General features: G+C 42.0%; 1 protein-coding gene across 3 annotated transcripts in view; it reads right to left on the bottom strand.

Moving 5' to 3' along the window:
- Positions 1-23,518, bottom strand: part of gria4b (glutamate receptor, ionotropic, AMPA 4b) — an 89,602-nt gene that overhangs the window by 15,787 nt on the left and 50,297 nt on the right. For 2 of the 3 annotated variants that reach the window (XM_028421543.1, XM_028421542.1), the window contains exons 4-11: positions 22,314-22,498; positions 19,228-19,281; positions 18,139-18,297; positions 14,965-15,132; positions 14,545-14,649; positions 12,511-12,621; positions 7,567-7,773; positions 4,369-4,742 (exon numbers count right to left, since the gene is read on the bottom strand). In XM_028421543.1, the coding sequence (XP_028277344.1) occupies positions 4,369-4,742; positions 7,567-7,773; positions 12,511-12,621; positions 14,545-14,649; positions 14,965-15,132; positions 18,139-18,297; positions 19,228-19,281; positions 22,314-22,498 (1,363 nt within the window). Of the gene's footprint in view, positions 1-4,368; positions 4,743-7,566; positions 7,774-11,700; positions 11,781-12,510; positions 12,622-14,544; positions 14,650-14,964; positions 15,133-18,138; positions 18,298-19,227; positions 19,282-22,313; positions 22,499-23,518 lie in introns of those variants that run through there. The other variant, XM_028421544.1, reaches the window with a different exon arrangement.

The following is a 23,518-nucleotide window of genomic DNA, read 5'->3' as shown; positions in this document are numbered from 1 at the left end:
TCAACTCAAATTAAAAGTTAGGCCTCATCTGTAGCCATCAGGAAGTTTGCCATCAGTGCGAACACACTCTGAGCTAATCAGGACTAATCAAGTCAATCACAGCACTCTCATTAGCCCGCTAAAGATGTGGCAACTGTGACTCAGCAGAAGAGACAAAGATGATCTGTCTGAAGCAATGAGACGGAAGTGACTGGAAACACCTGGAACAGCCGCGACCAATTACACCTGAGTGGAGAGGCAGACGGCTGCCTACCATATTTATATTGACATTTGTGATGCGACATCCTGCCCTCTCGAGAGGAAATACCAAAATAACTCCAGTTCTATTCATCTGGGATTTGTAGTCAATTAAAAAGACTATCGTGTCACCAATTCATTTAAGCTCCCTTCTCCTCCTGTTTCCACGGAGACATAACCATTGGAGACTGGGATATTAATCACTGAATTAATTATTATGGGCTGCCTTGAGGGAGAAGAAGGGGGTATTAACCCTTATTAATGGAAAGAGAGCGAGAAGGAATGGAAGGTGTTCTGTGCTATTTCGACCTCTGCCTTTCCTGTTGGAGCTATGTCATAAAATTCGTAAAAACTGTCTACAGGAGGAGCAGGAGAGTTACATTATCCACAGAATCCCATGGAAGACATGGAACTAGAAATACTGAATGTGTGTGGCAAAGTGAAAGCAGACAGACGAATCAGTTTTGTGTTGTGGCTACTGGTTGCCACCATTTTCCTCCGGCTGCAGAAAGTATCAACCACTTGGAGTAGCAGTGTGGTGTGTAAGTGCAACATAGTACAAATTGCAAATGTGTAATACGTGAAGGAAGCTGCTGCAGTTAGCTCCAGAGAAGTTCAACCCTCTTTTTACATCCCTGCTTGTTGAACATTAGCAAACACTCAAAATGCTTTCCAACTTGATATTTAGCATCATTAGAAAAGCATGTGACATTTCATTGCGAAGTCCAAATCCATAATACTGTATTAAGTTTGATATTGGTACAAATATGAACAATACCCAAACCTCACTCAAGGACTTTGTGTGTAGTTTTAATGGGATCTGTATTGCCTCCACATGGGCTATCTATGAGCCAAGCAACACTGATGATTGACTACAGCTTTAAAGGCTGTTGTTAGTCAGCTGTAACAGACGCCTAACTTTGATGCTCTTCAATTTGTGAACCAATGAAATTAGGTTAAAATGAACAATTCATGCCACGTTTATGCAGTGATGAGTGTCGGACGAGTCTTGCAGTGAGGAAAGAGAGATTTAGAGGATGAAAATGTTCTTACAACAGAGACAGCATATGTCTCCTGTGCTGTGCTACTTGTGTTGCCCTGAATTCAACAATATATGTCCTCCAGTCAATAACCGGAGTTGTGACCAGAACTAACCTCACCAAAGGTTTCTCCTAAAAGGCTACTCTAAACTAGTTCAAGCGACAAACACTGGAGATTATGTGTACAGCTCATGGAGTTCTTATGTAATCTGTCTGCGGTAGAACACTGTTGCATGCACACCCGAGTTTCCATTGTCCAGCCAGCTCCCAACTGTAACACATGGGTGAGCACTGTGGCCCTTGCCCCAAATTTGTCCTTTTCACCTCTGCCCTCGTCACTTCCTCCACGGTGTCTAATCTCCCCTGTGTGAAGAGATTTGCATGTTGCCCTGTCAAGTTACGCTGGAGTGGAAGCGCTCCTGGGCTTGGGGGGGCTCTGTGCTGATGGATTGGGAGAGGCCCGTGGGATTAGCGGTGACAGGTGGAAAGAAGCAGGGTCCACAGCCAGAGACAGAAAGAGGGTTGAAATGTAGACTTTTCATTCTGGTGCTGACATTGTTGTGCGGCTCTAAAGTCCTTATCTGCAGTACACAGGCAGAGATGTGGTGGTTATGGTGGTGAGTGGGGGTGGTCTGCATGTATGTGAACAAAGCGTACTCCTTGAATGAGAGTGCTTAATCACAGCCACAGGCCTGCTATAGTCTCCTATAGGTTGCTTACGTGAGGCCAGGCTACCAGTTCAAAGGCGTTCTAATGTACCTCAGGATCCTCCATCTTGTGTGTTTCTCTGCTCTCCTCTGGTGTGGGGGAGGCTGAAAAATACAGGCTGGTTTGGTCCTCTGTTCATCTCTTAGAATCTTACCAACTCTATTACAGTACAAGATCCATAAGGGCTTAAAGCAGATAAAGACGTATTATTTGAAAGACTTAAAATAACTATAGGAGCAGTTCTGGCAGTAGCTTGAAATAACCCAAACAAACTATCTGCTGAAATTTTAAGCTTGACAAAGCCAGTCAAACAGCTAAGAAAGGCTTTACAGAAAATGAGAAACTACTGAGATTTACCATTCTATAGGCTTCACCATTCCAGCAGAGAGAATGCAGCGACAGACAGAAGGACTGATCTTTGATTGAAAAACAAAGATCCCTTCCAGCTTTCAGTGACACAATAAACCATACAAGACTTGATTCTCCACCCTTCCAAAGTACACAATGTTTACTGGACTCCAGTCTGTTGGTCTGAAGTCCCACAGGGGTTTGGGTCGCGTAGTTTGGACAAAGGGAAGAGAAGTCACACAAAGACACACGGGTTTCAGAAGAAACCTGCTGGCTACACACAGACGTGAGACACAAAGTGCACAACTGCCGAAGCTGACAGACACCCAGACAACGTAATTCCTTTACAAGCAGAGAACACGGTGTATGAGAGTAAAACAGTGAAGAACAATATGGCTGGGGGAGAGAGAGAAATCAATACTAACAGAGACTCTCTCTCTCTCTCTCTCTCTCTGTCACTCTCACACACACACAGACAACACATATTCACATTCAGTGCTGCTTTTACAGTTGTGTGCCTGTAGAATTTTCTATATTGCTGCATAAATATGACCCAAAACAAACCGATTTTGAAAATCAGCTTCGGGTCAAATCTATGCAGCGATATAGAAAATTCTACAGCAGCACTGCACAAGAGTGATCTTACTGTGCAAGTACAGGTGTAGCACACACAGCATGAGTGGCAGATAATACAACGAAACAGATATGGTAATACTTAACAACTGTATATTATGCTTATGGACTAAGGTTCTCTTGCAAACTGTCACTATTGCACACTGCACTAACAAACCTTACCATATTCTAAGTGGAAAATGAAAACCTCATAATGTTGGAAAAGGAAGAAAACTGAAATAAGAAATAGTCCAGTATTTTGTGAAATGGACAGACTTATGTCAATCTAAAGTTTGAGGGTGTTTTAGCTTGGCATAAGAAAACCAAGGGTACCTGTTAAAATGGCCAAATGAATGGCTACTAAAACTTTTTAACTACCATAATCTGTGTTTACACACTGCACCAGACTGAAGCAACTCAGCACCTATTAGGCCCCGTTCACACTGGAGAAAGTCATTCCAGCTAGAGTAGGATTGAGCCCAAACAGCCTTTAAGCTGGATGCGTTCAGACCTATTTTCAAATCTGGCTAGCACACACTTGTGTCCGCACTCAATCCGGCTTCATCCAGCATGTTTGCTGTCCTCCAAACCACTAGGTGGCGCCTCGTAATATACAGAGTCCGTTCATGCGTGTGCGCTCGGCACATTTGCGTTCACACCTGAGCCACATTTGAGCCAATCCAGCTAGATCCACCTCTCGTGGGTGGATTGAAATCAAACTGGATACAGCCGGATTTGAGGTGTTCACACTCAAAAAAACACATCTGGATTTATCTGGATGCGGCCGATCCTGCTTAAGCCACATTTTTTTCCCCAGTGTGAACGGGGTATTAGATATTTTCATGTTTTAATAAAAAAAAAAAATCAAAAAGCTTGAGTTGGCATTTGAATAGCTAACAAATTATAAGGTTTTCACTTTCTGCCAATAATATAAGTGAATAAAATATATCTTAAAACATCACACATGCATGTCACCAGTATCAAATCATTCTGTTTCGCACACAAGCACACATTATAGTTTGTAAACTAATGATTGATGCGGTCACTGTGCTTTTAAACATGAGGGCTGAACATTATACTAATGTGTTTTTTTCTCCTACATTGTCACAGGACTACTGCCTGTCACAGCAGGGTGTCGAGACTCATTCAGCTTTCATTTGCATCAATCAAACATGTTTGAAATAATGATGAAGGTCTTAACTAGATTGACAGGCGAGGGGTTTAAGTACACAACACTCACATAAAGTGAGCACAAAGTCATTTGTATGATTGTCCACACAATCCAGTCTGACAGGATGGCATATTGTGATTATAATTGGCCTAGAGGTCATGCAATGAGTACAGAGCCTGAGGGGGGAAAAAAGTTAACAAAGTAGAGAGAGTAACAACGAAAGATAACGTCATAACAGATTGATTGTCTTACCTAGGGGAGATGTCACAGCCCTGCTGCATGAAAGCGCCCAGGGAGAACCAGAGAGAGTTGAAGATGCCAAACTCATTGGGGGGCTGGTCACTTGGCGGACCGTCGGTGCCCTCTTCGGGCTCCTCGGTGTGCCATTCGTACGGGCTGAAGCGGCTGACCAGGAAGAGCACCACGCTCACGCCGATATAGGCAAACACGATGCACATCCAGATCTCGTAGGCCAATGGGTCCAGGAAGGAGAACACCCCTGGTTTAGATTTTTGGGGCTTCTTGATCATGATGGAAATGCCCAGTGACATAAAGGGCTTGGAGAAATCAATCACCTCCTCCCGGACCAATGTGATAGTCAAAGGGGCCACAGCGATTTCCGCTTTCTGTGAGGATTAAGATGAGGAAAAATTTGATTAGGCTCTCTGACAGAAACTCTAAAGGTAAAGGATGATAGATGCAACGATGGATCATCCACTCAGTCACAGATATGACACAGAAAAGGCCAACAGGCAGCCAGCCATTAGACCACAAAACAACAACAATTACCCAATTTCTTCTCCTTCAGCTCATGTCATTGTCATTCAAGACACTGCCCACCTCATGAATTTCTCCCTCGACTGAACAAATCTCTGAGCGATCGAGTTTAAATGCCATTGCAGTGTGATCAAGTTAAGACAGAGAAAGAAAAGAAATTGAAAAAGAAATGCTGAAACCTTCTCTAATGCTCAAAGGTTTAGCTGGAACTCCGGGCGAATCAGCAGGGGAGGATAAAATAATGTGTCAGAGAAATATGCTTACAGCACAGTAAGGCAAAAAAATGGACACCTCTGAGGTCTGCAGCTGTGGAAAAGTGCATACTGGCTTGCTGAAAATCCACAAACCAGATTACAGTTAGTGACTTAGCAACACTCGTGACCTTGTATGCCTGGCTTGGGAGCAAAGGGCTTAATATCAGCAAGAATTTAAAGTTTCATTACGACCATCTGACACTTAAGGAGAAAAACAGGGACAGAGGAGGGGGAAGAAAATGAAAGAGATTTAAGTTCTTTCATCCTCAGCAAAATGCACTAAGATGACAGCCTCGGGGCATTTATGGGTGCTAAAAACATGGCAGGTTAAGGGAGGCAGGGCTTTTGTGGTGGCACGGGTCTTTTCAGAGAAGAAATGAATGGTCTGTGAGCAAAGTCTTAGACAGGAAAGTGCTGACAGCTTCCATGCCCTCAGATATTCATATGAACGCTGTAGAAAAACCTGGCAGCTTCCCTTCTGCCTCCAGTCACATAGTCTATAGTGCACAGTGTATTTTTAAACACAGCTTCTGCGTAGTTCATCATTTATCCAACTTGCATCTTAACCTCAAATCTTCCGGTTTTATTCCCGTTCGGGGAAAAATGAAAGTATATGCATTTAGCCCTGGTTGTCTTGCAATACTTCCAAAGTTAAAGTTAAAGGTACTTCTCATTAATCCTGACCATCAAAAAACAAGAAAAAAACTGAAAAAAAGAATGTGCCATTATAGCAAAACAGAGAACACACTGGGCTTGTAGCTACTAAAAACAGCTAATCAGAGGCATAAAGGTGAGGTTAAGTGCAAACGAATAACAAACAGATGGCAAACTGGGGTAGGGGCATACAGTTACCAGGCTACCAGTGGACTTTCACCCAGGTTCAGGTCTCATCTGACAAAGTTATTTTATTTTTTTATGTTTCGTTGTAGGTCGCCGTAAGGATTAAAGGTATTAAAAACAACCGGCCAATGTTAGGCTTCAAAAAAAACAGGGCTAGCAGTTAGGTAAAGATCATATTTAGGGTTACTCCAAAATCCACATTCACAGGGTGCTGTCTTTAAACTACCTGCATATCAATCAGTTCGATGTCTAATTTAATTTCCAGGGGATAACCTGCAACGTTTTTTTAGCATTAATGCATGTCTGTCAGATTGGGGGCATGGCATCACGAGGGTGGCTCTTCATCATGATGCTCGTCAGCCTTTGTGATGGTCCATCAGCCCAAACCTAAACTGGAGCAGTGTCATGTTTATAACAATGTCCTTTTTGCTCTGCCAGCTTTAGTTGATTTTTTTCTGGTTTCTTTTGGGGATTGTGGAGTTTGTGTCCAGCACTGTCCATGTTTTCCTGAAAGTTGTGCAAGATTATCTAGCTGTCCTTGCCAGTAAGGGGCAGTGCATGGGGGCATCATTCCCTTTACAAATACCCGATTCCTCTGCCATCTACTGGGTTGCATAGTGGGAGGGGAGACAATTACACATACTGTAATGATACAAAGGCAGTAAAAAAGGTGGCAAAGTTGCCCTTTAAAGCCGATAGTTAATACAAAAAGGCTTGATGGGAGCTCCATGGGTCCAGGACAGCTGTACTTGGGCAAAACCGAATTTCACACATTTCTATCCTTAAAATTTTGACTACAGTAAAATCATTTTGCCTAGCTTGCCTCCCAGTAGAAACAAAACCCCCTAGACAGGAAGTGTTTCTGCTCACGGTGCTTGTTAAAGAGATGAAAATAGCAGAGAACAGAGCAGCACTTTTTGTTGCTGCGCTTTTGACCAACCTGGTTAGTCCTTACACCAAAAGTGCACTGTACTGCTTGATCAGTCCTGACACATCCCGAACTGTGCCTCTCCTTGCACTCGCTGCAGTCGACTTCACAGTGAGTCACAGCGGTAACAAAGAGGCACAGGCGAGAAAAATGCCACTTTGTGAAAATGCCACTTAGCTCATCAGGAAAAAAAGACTGTTTCTCGTTGTGTGTTTTGTCTGTACATTTTAAACAGGATGGTGCTGCTGCAGGGTCTTTTTGTACACCATTATTAATTAGACCTTAACTGAAAAATCCAAGCTAAGACTCTCTTTCATCCTCAAACAGGCCCTGAAATTCTGCACACCTGCGCTTCTCTTTAAGGCGTGAACAGTGCTTCAGACAAAGAAAACGCTGTTTAAATATTGTTCTACATGCAAGAACAGATAGACATTTACCTTAACAGCACAAAGAACCAGCCTTTATTCATAATTTCCACTATTGTTTGTACATGTTGACGACTAATTTCCCATCTCTAAAACTCTGAAAAACCTTTTTTTGTCTGTAAATACCATCATGAGTTCCAGTGACAGCATGAAATTAAAGCGTCAGCAAGATGAGTCACACAACATGAAAAGCTAATTTCTGTCATGTTAGAACAAAAGTTCTTACCCCGTACACCAGCTCCCCGACCATGCCGTTCCAAATCTTCGTCTCTGGGTCCCTGGCACCATATTTCCCATCGGGGACGATGGAGATCTTGTACTTGATTCCGATGTGTTTGGCGATCTCCGAGGCTAGGTCCACGCAGTAACCCTCGTACTGGTCGTTCCCCTCGTACATCTCCCAGTTCTTCTTAAGCATCACGTAGGGACCCTCCTACACAAGGGGACCATAACCAATGAACCAGACCGTCAGACAGACAGACACACAGGACATGAGGGCTCGCACAATGGCTCACTGACACGCCGACAGATAACAGAAACTTTATCTCAAACCAAATTACCATTCCAGATTTAGGAGTGGCCTTTAGTGGCAAAATGGGGCAATGTTTTCATGAGTGGGTGCCTGTTTTGTTTTGTTTCTCAAGCATGCCGATAAAATAAACTTCATGTAATTTCACAGTTTGACAGTGAGAGGCAGTAACAAAGTCGAAAACACCCAAGCTGCGATGTAGCTACAGAAGACAGCTAACCAGCAAGCAAGGCTTTAAACAGTGCGGGCTTCGATCAACAGAGGATTATGTGTCAGTCAAACAGGCAGAGTACATATTGTCTTACTGTTTCCATCAATGTTATTCTGTCAAATAAAGCTTGTCGACATTACGGTTTTAAAAGTACCTCCCAGGCCTCATTTGAGGTGATATATACCATATACATGGTTTTATCACAGCTATTGAAGTGAATTTACTTCAGTTTTGAACACATGAGTGAATGTCTCACATTAAAATGTCATGTGAAAGAGAACTTATCCATCAGCTTGCTGCAAAACAGAAGCAGCAGCCCATTTCTTTTTTTCCTTCCATGTTCCTCAACAGGGCTAAAAGCTTAAGTCATAACCATCAGTAAAGTCTATTTTCCTTTAATGGACTCTCTGCTTGCAAGTAGATTGTGATGACTAATTTCTGGCAATTTTTCACTACTGGAAATCTGAAAAACAATTTTTCTGTCAAAAGCTGAGCTGTTGTAGGAAACTGGTAAATCGCCTCGTCATTACATTGTACAGTAACATTCTGCCGTGCCGCAGGTTCAACCGTGCATTTGCATTCTCTCACCACAGAGGAGTCTTTGGTTTACCTTGCTTAGGCCTGGGGCAATGTCAAGCAAACACATCTCAGGAATAAATTGCCCCATTCTCAATATGCAATAGGCTGCCTTCCATGACAAAAGTAATTTGTTTGGAAATATGAGTGTGGAAACCATGCGAGCCTTACATTTAGATCACTTCTCCAGGAACAGCAATTCTAATGATCTATAACTTACTGCTGGTCACATTGTAGACTGATGCAGCCACCCCTGATTACTTTAAGTGTTCAAGTAGAGTAAGGCCTGTTTTAGGTATTAAGTCATTTAGTCTGACAGCAGCTCATTTCTTACTTTCCTCTTGCTTTACGTCTGCCTCCTTCTCTGCTCAGTCATACTTTCTTTGAATCGCTGCATCCACATTAACACTTTGATGATGTTTCTTTGCCTGCCTAATGGTCAGTCAGTTCTCAGATAGACAATAACATCAATACACATTTCATAAATGCATAAGAAAGTATCTGCTTTTATCATACTTTTTAAGTTGGGGGTTAAATGCAAATTTCAATACTTTTTTGGCACAAAATTTTACAAGAGTCAAGTCTAACTCTTTCCAGTGGACAAGGGATGTTATTTTATGTAACATTAGATCCATTTTAACTCTCTGTCGCACACACAAACATGGCCATCATGTAAGCATGTTTAACTGTTGCAATGATTTAGTGCAAAGATTATGAAGAGTAATTTCATTGTCAACATGTGGACATGAAGCCCATTTCATATTGGATTCTTCTACAAGGAAAAAGGTATTAAAAGATGTGAAAAATCACAGGCATGGTCATGTTGCGAACTAATATGTGAAACGACAGTTGGATGATTCCAGTGCTTTGCTTGTCCATTCTGCAAGCTTCTACCATTAAATGTACTCTAAATACTACTGGCTTTCGAATTCACATAACATAGGCCACACCAATTTTCATTCCACACAACAAAATTAGGCACATATTGTCTTTATCTCTTAGTAAAGAAATGTTATCTACTACTGAAACTTCCAGCCATTTTAATTATGATGTCTTCAATATGCAAGCTGATTTTAGTCAATGTTTTGATGTAAATCAGCGGGAAAACAACACTAATCCATATGATTTATGTTAGAGTGTATGACAGTGCTGGCAGCCGAAGGGGCACAGGGAACGTGACAGATAACGGATACCGTCAGTGTTTCTGGCATGAGAAGAGAGCAGTGCTTCAGAGGTCTTCACAGCTAAGGCCAGCAAGGCTGACAGGCTGGTCAATAATCACAACCAAGCTGCTTCACTCACTGCCTAATAATGAGACTAATTACACATGCCATTAAAATACACACACAAGCACACACACACACTTGATGTCCCAAATCCATACATACACATGTGCTGCCACATTGGAATTGTTTGCGCTGTGTAAAATCTGCCTGTTTGCTTTTGTGTGTGTTTACAATCTGTTGCACATGTTTGATTATAAGCTGTACAATATACAAAAAAATGACCACAAAAACAACGTAGTGTGAAGCCAACACACATCAATACTTTCAGTTAGTGGCTCATTTCTGCGTCTTTACTCATTAGTAGCCATTCGAGGCACTAATCACATTTTATTTGACTGAATGTATGGCACTGAAAACAGTAGCACAAGTACATAGAAGAGGTTCTGCAAACATCTGTCTCTCTATAAGTACAACCTGAAGAAAGAATCTGTACACATAAATTCTTGCATGGCACCCAGTGTGTTCTCTTCCCCAAGAATTCCTTGAACAAAAGCTAAACAAAAGCATAATTATAGCAGGATCTTGCCCTCTGAAAGACCATGTGCCAAGTTTAAAGCTGCAACAGAGGAATTTAAAGACAAAACACACTCCATCGAAACCTCTGGCCTTGTTCTGCCAACAGAACGACAGTCACACATTGTCCTTGTCCATGGGAGCTTTTCTGGTAATGCATCAACCTCCGGGTAGCGATAGCCAAAGAGCTCACAAAGGTCTGTTAGAACTAAATGCTTTTAGCTCAAGACGAATAACAGTCAATAATTCAGAAGAAGATTCTCTCTGTAGAAACATCATGACCTTATGATGACAGCTCTTTCAGCCTTAAAAGACTTAATACAAAGAGATGTGCTGAACGATAACCATTAAAATGATAACTGTAGTACCACTTATGAGCAAGAGAGACTGCCAACTTACAAACAAATTACAAAATAAGACACTGCTAGGGGCAACAAAACTGACCCTCTTGGCTTCACCTGTCTCCTGTCTATTGCAGAACTGCTTTTAAGTCTCTTGGTCCCAGATGATCAATCAAGCACAGACAACAAACACAGCCAACACTGCTCTTCCTTAATATATCACAGGACACACTAAGACACTTCATTAATTTTGTAATAAACGTTACTCTGAAACAACACGCTAAACTAACATTAAAACTAGAAATAAAAGTCAGGAATCACAACGTAACTATTTCATCATGCTGCATAAAGGTGTGATGGATGTGAACTGGCATGACTAGGAGAGCATTTTTCTTTCTAAGACTCACAGGAGTGTGTAATATACTGTACAATGACAGAACAGGAATTCAGGTAAACGTCATGTATATTCAAACCTGCTACTGTATAGTCCAGGGTCCATAGATCTTTGCAAAATAAAAAATAAAATAAAATAAAATAAAAAACAAAGCCAGGATGAGATTCAAGCTGTGATTGGCCACACAAACACACCAGGCATGACAACGTATGAATCCAGCACAGACAAACAGGTGTAGTGGGAGCTAGTAAACAGACACTGTGCTGTTAGGAGTTGGGGACCCATTTTAGCCTCAATGGTGTCCATCCTTTAAAAAAAAAAAAAAAAAAAGACTGTCTTTTTCCCTCCATTTGCATTTCATTTTCCTCTCCAGGGGCTCCATTACGGCTCTGAGTGGCTCCATTTCTTGTTCAGATTTCTGAACAGGGTGTCCATTAACACAGTTGCTGTGTCTCTCCTCTCGCCCAGTGTCTTTAGGGCTTCATTTTGGCTCAGGTTGTTGTGTCCATCACTCTGCCATTAAGGGCTTTCATATCCTGCTTGCGTCCAACAGGGGATCAGTTTCTTAAAATGGGGTTCCTCATCAGGGGCTGAAAAGAGGGAGGATTGTGCTGAGCTGTGACTCTCCATTCCCACCTCCTCCCCCTGTCTCCACTCAGCTGCTATATGTATGTTCAACATATGGCCACTTTAACTCTATCCAGCCATCTCAGAGTCACAGTTACAGCCAGAGATTCACATGCCATGCAAAGGCCATTCAGTGTGTGAAAAGGTTTTGACTGATTCCGTATCTGTATGGATCAAACGCCTCAGTGACAGCAGCTGTGTGTGGTGCTGTTTGACTGCTTTTCAAATGTTTATTGGTGCAATAAAAGAAAATCTATGTTACAGCAGTTAGTTCTGCAGTTTTATGATGTTTTATTGGTCTTTCTATTGGAGTAATAAAATAAATCTCATTTCTTTAAGAGATTCTTTACTGAAAACATTGTAACGAGGCAGAAAACAAAATAAGGGCTGAATCTGAGCCCTGATTTGTTTGCTACTGAAAACGTTACATCTAAATATGTTTATAGTATTGTTAATTAATTTAAAAGAGCAAAACTGTAGAAAAAAAATGTCTCAGAAAAGAAGACAGCACTTCACAGGGTAAATATGACAGTTTTGATGTTGTAGGTAAAGTGTATGATGTGAAATCGGACAATCCCGACTCTTTATAAGCCTCAGTGTCATCCGCAGTATACATCCCTACATTACAAATTGCTAACAATACTGCATGCGTGACTGTGTGCGAGTGTTGGTGAAGGCATGCTGTTCTCTTACCATGATGGTAGTGACAACAACTGTGCGGTTCTCCATGCCAGAAGTGTCATTCGGAAGCAGTGGAGAGTCCTGGATCAGTACCAGTTTGTCGGCATCGTTCCAGTAGCCGATCTGCAGGGAAAACAAGATATGAGATTCCACCCCAAAGTGTACTGTATGTTGCCATGTGTATAAACTTTGCCATTATTTTGAAGGAGCACAACAGAGCTCTTTTGCTTACTAATGGGATGCAACAACATGGAGGAAAGCCTCAGCTTTGCTGCCTTTGAGTATCTTCAGCTTTTGTGATCAAGCTTCTACTCAGCTTGGTTCTAATGAAACAATCTGACTATGAGCAGTTTGCAAGTTTGAAAGTCTATAACCCCAAATGCCTGAAAGTCGGACTGGTACACCGGCCATCCTGCTGAGTATCATCTTATTATGCTGCAATGCTGCTTAAAAACAATTAGCAGTAAAAACACATATCGATCCAGAAGGCCTTTGAGTTAAAATTTAAAGGCATGTGGTCACAAAACAATTATCTCAGGAATGTCAAGAGAAGCTCCAGCCCACTGGTGGGTTGATGCCTAATAATTAAAAAAACATTTTTTTTTGCAAACTAACAACGTGTCAAACTGATTTATTGCATAACAGCAGACTCAAGCTTTGACAGCAGCTGTAAGCAGCTATATGTCATGCAGTCAGTATGGAAGTGCTCTCATTCGTTGATACCTCCTGTGTGCTGCGGCACTGGGATGATTGAGGAACATGGAAAATGTAGGAGAGAGCTGGTGACCCACCCACACACACACAGACACAGACACGCCATGTCCTGAAAAGACCTTCACTGTGGTGGCAAATGACAGGCCGAAGCAGCACTTGATTGATGGGAACTCCTCTTTGCTACCTCCTCCTCCTCTTCCTCCTCCTCCCCTCTACCTTGATTGCTTTCTGTTTCATTTCATCCTCTAGCCATCGCTCTCACAAGTGCTCCCTCTCGTTCCTTTTCCCATTTTCCTTGAGTTTCATCAACAGACATCCATCCTCTCACACCAGAAGCACAAATGCTGCAAGAGCTGATTCGGTGTACACTGGCAGAAGGCGCACAAGGCGGAAGTCTGAGCACGTCTATGACCATATAAGGATGTCCGGCCAACGAGGGAGGGGGCGTTACACAATGTCGTTAGCTAAAACCGCAGGTTTAACTGCACTGTTTTAAAGACACCTGACTAGTTAGCAAGCATATAACAAACCAGCAGCTAGTATCAGTTTATAACGCTAAAATTAGCTGTACAGATAGAGACGAATTGACTGTTTCTCATCAACTTTAGAAGCTCAATTGTATGCTAACGCAATTAGCATTAGCGTAATAACATTAGCATAACATCGAAATGCTAATCAACGCGGCTAATCAACGTTAGCGATACATATTAGGAGTCTTACCTCGAACCAAACGTCTTCATTTTGAAATTATCCTATAACCCCTCTCTCCTCACCTTATTACACCGGTTAGCCGGTTTTCTTTGCGGGATAATAAGCATTAAACACCCATTTTGTGACGTTTGTTTTACTCCCATATCTGCGAACGCACCTCACTGCCCAAGTCCTATGCTGCATTCAAGGCAAATTGGGAACTCGGAATTTCCAAACGCAAATTAGGATATAATCAAATAACACACTACTAAAGCTAGGATATAAATCTCCAAAGCCAGTGCAGGGATACTACATGTTCTGGTACAGTATGCACACTATAAGCAAACATTTCAACCTGCCTTAAATTCATTAACATGCCAGAAAACAGCACAAAATTTTCTAACGATATTTAAATCTGGTGCAACTGAAGTAAAACAGAGGAGTCAAAGTTCAAGGTACAATGTCAAGGTACAACAGTGTGTTGTTTGTGAGGGCAGAACTAGAGGCAGCAATGTTTACTTTATGCAATACATAATAACATCATTTTGCATTATAAGTTACCATTTACAAGGTATTTTGAATGCAGCACTAGACACATGTTTGGCACAACACAAATGAAAGCAGTGTGGTGTGATGTTTTACCCGTCGGGGTCCATTGTTCTTCAGTTCAAACACGTCCATTGTGTAGTTGACCCTGCGGCCATAGTGGTCAAACTGGACATTACCTGTTAATCCCTGCAGCCGGACCTGCACACAATTAAAAAAATAACAACATTCAAATATTTCAGTGAGGATTTATTTACACTCCTGTGTGACCCAAAAGGGTTGACATGCACCTATTAAAACGAGTAACTAATATATTGAGGCTATGATTGTGGAGATCAGAGAGAATACAACAGAATCAAGGCGAGGAATGTGTCTGTTATCTACTCTTTTTTTCTATAATGCACATAAAAGTGAAAACAGCCTCACTGCAGACTTTCAGCTCACAGCCACCCCTGTTCTTTTATCACCACAAATAAACCTAGCTTGTCAGTATCTTTTCCCTCCCTTCTGTCTCACCTGTTTGAGAGTGCGTTCCATGTCGATGCCCTGGTTCCATGGGGCGGCGGGGTTAGCGAGGCAGTCACCGGCGTTCCCTCGTCTGGAAATGTCGACCTTCTGCCTGCGCAGGTTCCGGAAGGCTTCGGCCATCACCATCACCCCATCGTACGTCAAAGCTGAGGTGTACTGAGAGACGGGAAGAGGTGATCAGATGTTAGTATGTGGCTACAGCTATTTAGCTGTAGGAGTTATGACCCACCTCTGGTTTATTAGATCTATTAAATGGAAATAAAAACCCCATGTGATTTGTAAATTACAGTCCTGCAGTCTTCCTGCTGTTCTGTCTGTTTTAGGCGCTGGGACACACACACACCAGAAAAAGCTATGGGGCCAATTAAACACTGATTTAGCCAGACAGGCAAAATGTTCCTGCAATATTTGCTGGTCAGATCTCTTTAAAAAGAATCTAGGTAGAGTTTCTGCAGGACCCAGCAGTCGGTGGTAACGGCCCGGCTGTTACTGAGAGGCTGCCGTTCTACTCTGCTCATTATTTTCTGAAAATGGAAAAGGAGGAGCACAAGGGAAGAGGAGAGCACATTCCCCACAGTGTAAACTGCCCAATTTCCCCTAATCTATCTTTGACCCGAGGACTTTGTGTTGCCTCTGATTATTTGGGTTCACAAAAATCACTCTTTCCCTCATGAGCCATATATTTCCCTAAAACTCACCTCTGGCTCGGCACAAAGCTAATTGAGTGAATGACAAAAAGGCGGCAAGATGGAGAGCGAGCAGCGGAAAAGAATGGAAAAAAAAGGCGAGTGTTTTGTCCAGCCGGGTAGCAGCCTGGCATTAATTATCCCAGCTAGCAGGAGTTCATTAACTTTGCCTCCGGCCGGGGGTGAATCCTATTCATTAGCCCACTGCTCACTGTGACATTATGACTCTATGGAGACTGCTGCACTCCACCCCCCTGTTACTCTTCGAGAAGCTGCACAAAAGTACGACACACTTACACACAAACAATCACTCAGTCACCGCTACCTGCTTCCTTACATCTTGATCTTAACGCTGCCACAAACATTTTTTTTTTTTGCAGACCTGACAATCACATAGAGGTGTGTTCCATTAAAGGAGGACACTTCATTGGTCTAGACATGTGACTGCTGTCATGATTTCTTGATGATGACCTGGAGCTCTGTGCCTGAGCAGAAAGAATAGAGGTAAACAGAATACTTATAAAGATGGCACGTGTAAATACAAATGCCTCACCATCAGATGCTATTTTCCTGGCTTTTAACTGTGTGATACTCTGCTGGACGGCACAGCTGACTGTATGACAGATGGACGATGCGGTTTTGGCTCCACCCAAAAGTAAGGCCAAAATATCTCGCTTACGGGTGCCATCTTGAGTCTCACCAAGCCTGCAGCTCAGCGCTACTGCCAGCAACATTACTTCCTTCTTTTTCAAACATAACTAATTAGATATAAACATGAGGAAAAATACACTTAAACACAGATCACTGTAATAAAACTAGCTAACAAGCCACAAACCATCTTTTCTATACACAGCAGCTGGCCACCAGGGGGCAATCCAGATGTTTTTGGCCTCGTTGTTTGTACAGCAGCATCCATGTTTGTACAGTCTTGTGTTAGATGACTTCATCATTCAAAATGTGTTTATTAATGTTTCGCTGGAAACTCTGCAGTAAGAGCCTGACTCTGGCTCCCTCTAAAAGAATCAAGGGCACTCTTCCTCTGCCTAATCGGTGTACACAAAATTACGGTTTGATGTGGTTAATGAACTGACATCAAGTAATCAAATAAACAGCTTCACGAAGAAGTTTTTTTTTGTAATTCCTATCATCGTTGCACTAATTAACGGTTAAAAACCTGAACCATCTGCCTCTGACTGCTGATGTGAGATGCTGCTATGCTCCTTCCAGATGTTGTTCAAATGAATGTGTTTTGTTTTTTTACCGAGAACCAGTTTTCATTTGTCGAGGGGTACTTATCACTATGATGGGTAAACTTCAGCCTATTTAATCCACAAAATCCCAGGCAATCAAGACTTGTGCCTTTCCTTTATGTGTGTTAGCACAGAGTGTAGGTCAAAGCTTGCTTTAGTAGTCCTGAGCTGTCTCATTAGTCCTCCACCTGCTGATTCCTGGAACTTTTTGAACACTAAGCCTTACATTTGTCTTCGCAAAGTGAGTAAACATGCCAAAAGAAGGCCTAACTCAACATTGTGTTAATATATTAGCAGAAAGATGGGCTGACTGTGACTCAGGCTGGGGACAACTTCGTGGGGAGCAGAGTACATTAGGCTGAGTAGATTTCCAGGAGAGAGAGCAATTTATCAAGAAATAGAGTGGGGATAAACACACACACAGAGATAACACACACACACACACACACACACATAATGACATGTGATATCGCCCTGTGGTGTAAACTTTTAATTTGAACCACCCCAATCCATCACACACATACACACACACACACACATACTACTACATACACACAGGCTGCCTGACTCACACACACCACTTCCACTCCACTGCATCTGGTTTTTAAAATAGAAATCTTTGTTGGACACACAGATTTGCTTCAGGGAGGAGGTTTGCTATAACCACCATGGCGTGATGCCTTCTTGCCCCAGTGCCATTCTCAATCTGTGTGGCTAAATAAGAATTTAAAGTGGGTCAGTCTGTCACATCGCTGCATATGACAGCACTGGACAAAGCAGAGCAGACTGTTGTTGGTGGTGGTGATGCATAGATTTCTGTTTTTTTTTTCTATGAAGGCAGTTTGTCTTGTGTGTACTGTTGCTGCTGTTTTTTTTCCAACTATATATTCATAAGCCTTTAATTATACTCATATCCAACAGTTCGTTTTTGCTGCTTCAGCTACCGCAGAGGGGTAGAAGGACCGCCGTTTTGTGCATTTTTCAGTCCATTACCTACATGAAGTGTTTAATTTACTGCACACTATTCTTCAAATACCTGACATCAGTTAAGTCCCCACCCGCCACATGTGGTTAATTTTATTTTAGCCTAAAAAAATCAAACATTCAAAACCGATTTAATATCTTACATCAGTGACGTTAGATGGTCATACTCGTAAATGCAGCGCAAAGACACAATAATGTAAACCTAGCACTGCACTTCTTCATCTTATTTTACCGCAGCTTACCTTAGGTGGGGCGTCTGAGCCTGGGTATTCCCTCTGATCCAGCTTATTCCAGCGCTGCATCAGTTTGATGACCATAGGGTTGCTGAAGTCGACCAGCTGGAAGCCCGTCACGTTGGCTCCACCATGCATGAAGCGCTCCAGGTTGATGTCCTTAAAACCCTTCAGAGGCAACAACAACAACAGGAGAAAGCAGTCACGGGTGGCTGGATCTGAATCCATCAACAGCAGACAGACACAAGTAAGTGACAGGATGTACAATGAAGGCTGAGTAAGTACATAGCGACGACTTATCTTTGAACTGTTGAACTTTTTCTATCTATTTATTTATTTCAAAAACTATTGTCTGGTCCGGATTTGGGACCACCATGTTTACAATTTATTACACTCCTGGAAGTCTAAGGGCCTAAAAGCTGTACATGTGTTGGTGCACAGCAACACTTTGCATTAGCATAGCACATAGCTGCGACCAAAAACAACACAGAATGGGCAACGTGAGTCAAAACTTAGCTAAAAAGTTAAGATAACTGCTGATTTCCTGGTGTGAACAGGGTTGTGTGGACCAGTTGATTGGTCAATCTGAACCATTTCCTGCACCAGCAGGGTGTGTGTCCAAAGCTAATCAACTGTTAGCTTCCATCTAACAGTTCTAAATGTGCATATTTTTGTTGTTCTGGTTGTTGTTTATTGTGTTTATTTTACCCCTAGCAGTCAAGGGGTTCGGATGCAAAGAAGGATCACATTGTAATATTTCTTATCTACATTTACAGGGCAAACAAAATTAAAGCAGGTTTATGCTGGAGGATTAACCAGTCAAAGAGGGGAATAAACCACATTTACTAAGAGGGTAAAATGTTGCATGTGATTTCAGCAGTAACTTGTATTAATATTCAACAGTAAAATGTCACAAATGATCTTTATTCCATAGAGAAATCTGAATAATTTGGGCCATTCTTTGCTTCCACATTTAGGCCTGGCCAGCATCCTATTATCAGTAATACATCTACTACCTATTGCCACCTTTTTAAATTCATCATCTTCAGATCAATACCGCACATGACATCTGAGTGTGTGAGCGTATGTTTCCCTCACCATATTGGCCATGATGTAATGGTAGCCTTTGACATGTTTCCCAACGCTGACAATCTGCGAGAAGGCGGAGCAGAGATCAACGTTAATCTGACTGGATTACAGCATAGCATACATTAATTACATTAAATGATGCACATGACAGGCGAGTGCATGTGTGTTGACACAGTGGTCCCATCAGGTTTAATGCGGAGAGGATCCGACGTCTAAACAAATAAACGGGCAGTCATGTCAGTATCTCACTGCGGAAGTAAACGCTTCACGCTCACAGGAAACACAATGGTCCTCTTACACACACACACACACACACACAGACACGCTGCTGCTCGGTGGTGATAGAAAATGATTTTGAAAGCTGACATCTGCTGGGAAATCCCACTGGACATCCAGGTAATAAGGGTGTGAATTAAGCTAAAAAAATGCTTTGAATTGCTGAGAAAAACTTGGATTGATATCAATTCCCTAACAGCTTCACTGCTGTCAGGACCCCAGCAGCCGGCTGGGAACTGTGAACACTCACAGCAGCAAGATTAAAGACACAAAAAAATGCACCCATGACATGAATCTGAATCACTACAAAAAGCTGCAGAGGAGATTAGCATCAGCATACAACACTTCGTACTTTAATTAAAATAATCAAATTGTGAGCAGACGGTGGTTCCAGTCCAAACGATTCACTCTGGATTACTAACACAGTGCTATATTCTTTATATGCTTCATCATCACTTAACATGCATTTTACAGCAATTTTAAAAAGAGAAATTAAAAAGTCTCAAGTTGTCTCAAGGGAGGATTTTTTGGGGTTGACTTATGTTGTTACAGTTTTATTCCATTAACGTCCTGACAATTGAATGCAACACATTCCTGGCTTCATATTGAATATTCTCTTCATGCAGTCTTCTTTAGCTTGTTGCAGTCACTGTTGGAGTTTCTGTTCCCTCACAGGCTGCTGCAGCATCACTAATGACTTTTAAAGCCTCTCTTACCATTAAAGTCATCAGTAATGACCACATGGAGGGCAAAGGACGCTCGGCTCGCGACTCACAGTGAGTCACTGACTGCATTTCCTCATCAGCTTTATCATTTATCAGATAAAGAATGAGGAAGTGGAGCTCCTGCTGAATCTGAAATTTTGATCACAGGATACATTTTTAATTGTGTCCATGCTATTTAAGGAGTGAGTGCCTCTTTTTTTTTTTAGCCCTTTTTACAACCACACTTTAATGGACACGCTTAACTGGACTCTTTCAGAGTGTTTCATAATGGGGTGATAAATGTGTATTTACAGCTGCCTTTTATGAGACAGAAAGAGGTATTGAACTGTACAAGTCTGTACCATTAATGCTTCAGCTGTTTACTATCACCCTGCACTGTATGTATGTTCTACTGCTAACTGACTGTTACACCGTTTGACCGACCTGCCTTTTAGCTGGTAGGTAAATCATTGTTTACTTTGTGCAATTATCATATATTATTGGATGAAATTTACAACTACATCCTTTGTATTGTAAATCATGTTAGCTGTTAGTCTAATGACAAGCTAGCCAACAATCGTGTACAATCGTGAGCAAGCTGAGCTTAGCCAGTTAGCTGTAGTCTATCGGCAGATCTTTAATTGGTCACTCCATAATATTAGCTGATACAGTAACAGGTAAACAGCTAGGGCTGTATGTATTACCCACTCAGGACATCTACATTAGGTAGATTGTAACATGAGCTAGTCAGGCTTAAGATTTGTGTGGCTTCTTTTTGATTTTTTGTCCTGTTACATTGATATCTGTCCAGAGAAGCAGGCAGCTGGACTTGGACGTGAAAACATTTCACTGTGAAACATCAGCCTCTTGAATGAAAATGATCTGGATGACTGGATTTGTCAACAAATATGATTAATACACATATATTTCTTACACAATTTTAGGCTACTATTAGGCTAATAATCTAAAATTTGACCCAAATTGTGGATACATTCATGTCTGAAACCGTTTTAAAGTATCTTCAGATGACATTGCGCTAATTCTGACTCCTTAGTTTTTAAATTACCGGTATAGACCAAATTCTCAGCTATATGTCTGAGTACAGTTTGTACTAATCAGCTTCTTGCATATTACATTCCAATCTGCAAACGAAGCAGGTTTGCATTCACAGCTTTAACGTTCTGAAGTTTAAAGTAACATCTGGTTTCTTATAATGTCTGGTACGTACTGACTGTGCTGTTGCTAAGCAGCTAATGAGGCCCAGTTATGAATTCAAATCCTTGCCCTGCATCAGGATCATTTGGTGAGATATAACTATGAGCAGGATGACAGCTGGAATGAATACAGACTGAAATACATGTTTACGTCTTCGGCAGAAAGTCTGACCACAACTGCACCAAACGGTGCATCATCCCAAAAGCTCTCAATGTGACACAACCCATCACGTCTACTCGGGAGACGTTCTGTGCACCCGGCATCAAGCGAGGGATGGAGTGGGACGTCTGCTCTGCTCTGTGGGGCAAAGAGATACACACATCTGCAAAGTAAATTGTTAGAACTATGACAGATGTCAGAGTAGAGATTTCCTGAATAATTGAACAATTACTGAGACACCAGTTGCCCCGGGGAAAGATGGAGGGATGAAGGAATGAAGGCAAGCAAGAGGAGGAGGAGGAGGACGAGGAGGAGTAAGGCACATCATATTCTGAGTGTGTTTATGCCAACTAACACCACTGGAGATCAGAACAGACTGCGTTCAAGCTCAAAACCTTCTAATTAGTATAACTACACTCAAAAAGAAGTTAAACAAACACACGTAATCACTTCTTTTAACATTTCTGGCCACCTATCTTTGCATTTTAGGGTGCCCAGAAAACACTGCATATGCTCCTTTCTAATATATTCACTTTATTGTCACTTCTGCACATACACATCACATGTAGTCGTATAGTTGTGTTATATAGCTATTGATCAATTCAGGTACAAACATGAGCAGTTAAACAGGATATAAGGGGTAGAGAAGAAGAAGAAGAAGAAGAAGAAGAAGAAGAAGACACACATCTTTCAATCATGACACCCTTAAAGTAAAAGAGACTGTTGTCATGGTAACATCACCTGCTCCAGCATGTTCTGCAGTCTCTCGGCCTCCAGGTCTATCACAAACTTCTTCTCCTGCCGTCGGTCCAGATCCTCCAGCAGCCGTCGGTAGCTGGCATCGTTAAAGTTTTCCACGCAGATGGCGCTGACCTGCCAGTTGTTCTGCCCCGCCTTCTCCATGATGGCCTGCAGGATGGCGTAACCTGATACAGACAGAGACAAAACACACAAGATACTTTTTTACTGTAGTCTGCAAAGAACAACAGTTAAAACAACTACGTACTAAAACAACAATTCCGCGAGCTGTAGAATTTGTGAAGAAAATATGAAAAAAGCGTGTCATTATCACCAAAACACTCCTCGAAGTCTAAAAAATGCATGTTGAATGCATATTTCTACACCACAAAACATGTGTAAATCTACATTTTAAATATTTTAGAGGCTGCTAGTGAGTTTATTTGTAGATGTTTGTTGGTTCCTACACATTCTGTTAAACCAGCCTCCTGCCTGACCTGCATTATTCTGCACAGATATAAGACACAAAAATGGCGACAAGCTCATTAAAAACATTCAATTACACATTCAGAGCTGCTGCAGTCAGCTGAATAAGAAAAAAGAAAAACATTGCGTGTGTGTTTTATGCAGATTTGAATCCAATATTTTTGATTATCACACTAACAGCTGATTGGATATGTGCTCCTGAATATGTTTTAATGATTGAACTGAAGCAGGCTTAAATATGGCACATTGGTGCTTTTTGACATGATAACACATATTGCTTATAATTGCTGGTTTGACTCATAAACCGGCTTTGGTTGGCCCAGCATCCCTGGCATGTTCAGCCTCTTTCTGCTTCTAAGAGAAATGCAGCTGAAGCAACCTCATCTAACACTTTTATCTTTTTCCAGCCTGATCCTGGCTTTTGGTCCAATCAGGGGTGGAAACAGGCTCGTGTCCATGAGCTGGATGTAACATGAGTCTTCCGAGTAGGGGGGGGGTCATCTCTGTCAGGTTCGTGTATAAAGAAGATGAGTGTCAGAGAGGAAACTAGGGAGCTGTGAGGGCGGCTGTTCTCCAGCAGGAACAGATGTCCCCCTTAAACGGCCCCTCCTGGTGGCCATCACAATCTGGCAACCCGTCTCCCTTTGCTCCCAATTAGTGGATTAACCTGTGCTCTGGCAACCCGGCTCCCGATCCACCTCCTTCATCCCCTCCCCAGCCCC

The sequence above is a fragment of the Parambassis ranga genome, chromosome 14, assembly GCF_900634625.1.
Source record: "Parambassis ranga chromosome 14, fParRan2.1, whole genome shotgun sequence".
Taxonomy (NCBI): domain Eukaryota; kingdom Metazoa; phylum Chordata; class Actinopteri; family Ambassidae; genus Parambassis; species Parambassis ranga.
The sequence above is the reverse complement of the archived record's forward strand: the minus strand, read 5'-3'. Positions and strand labels throughout refer to the sequence as shown.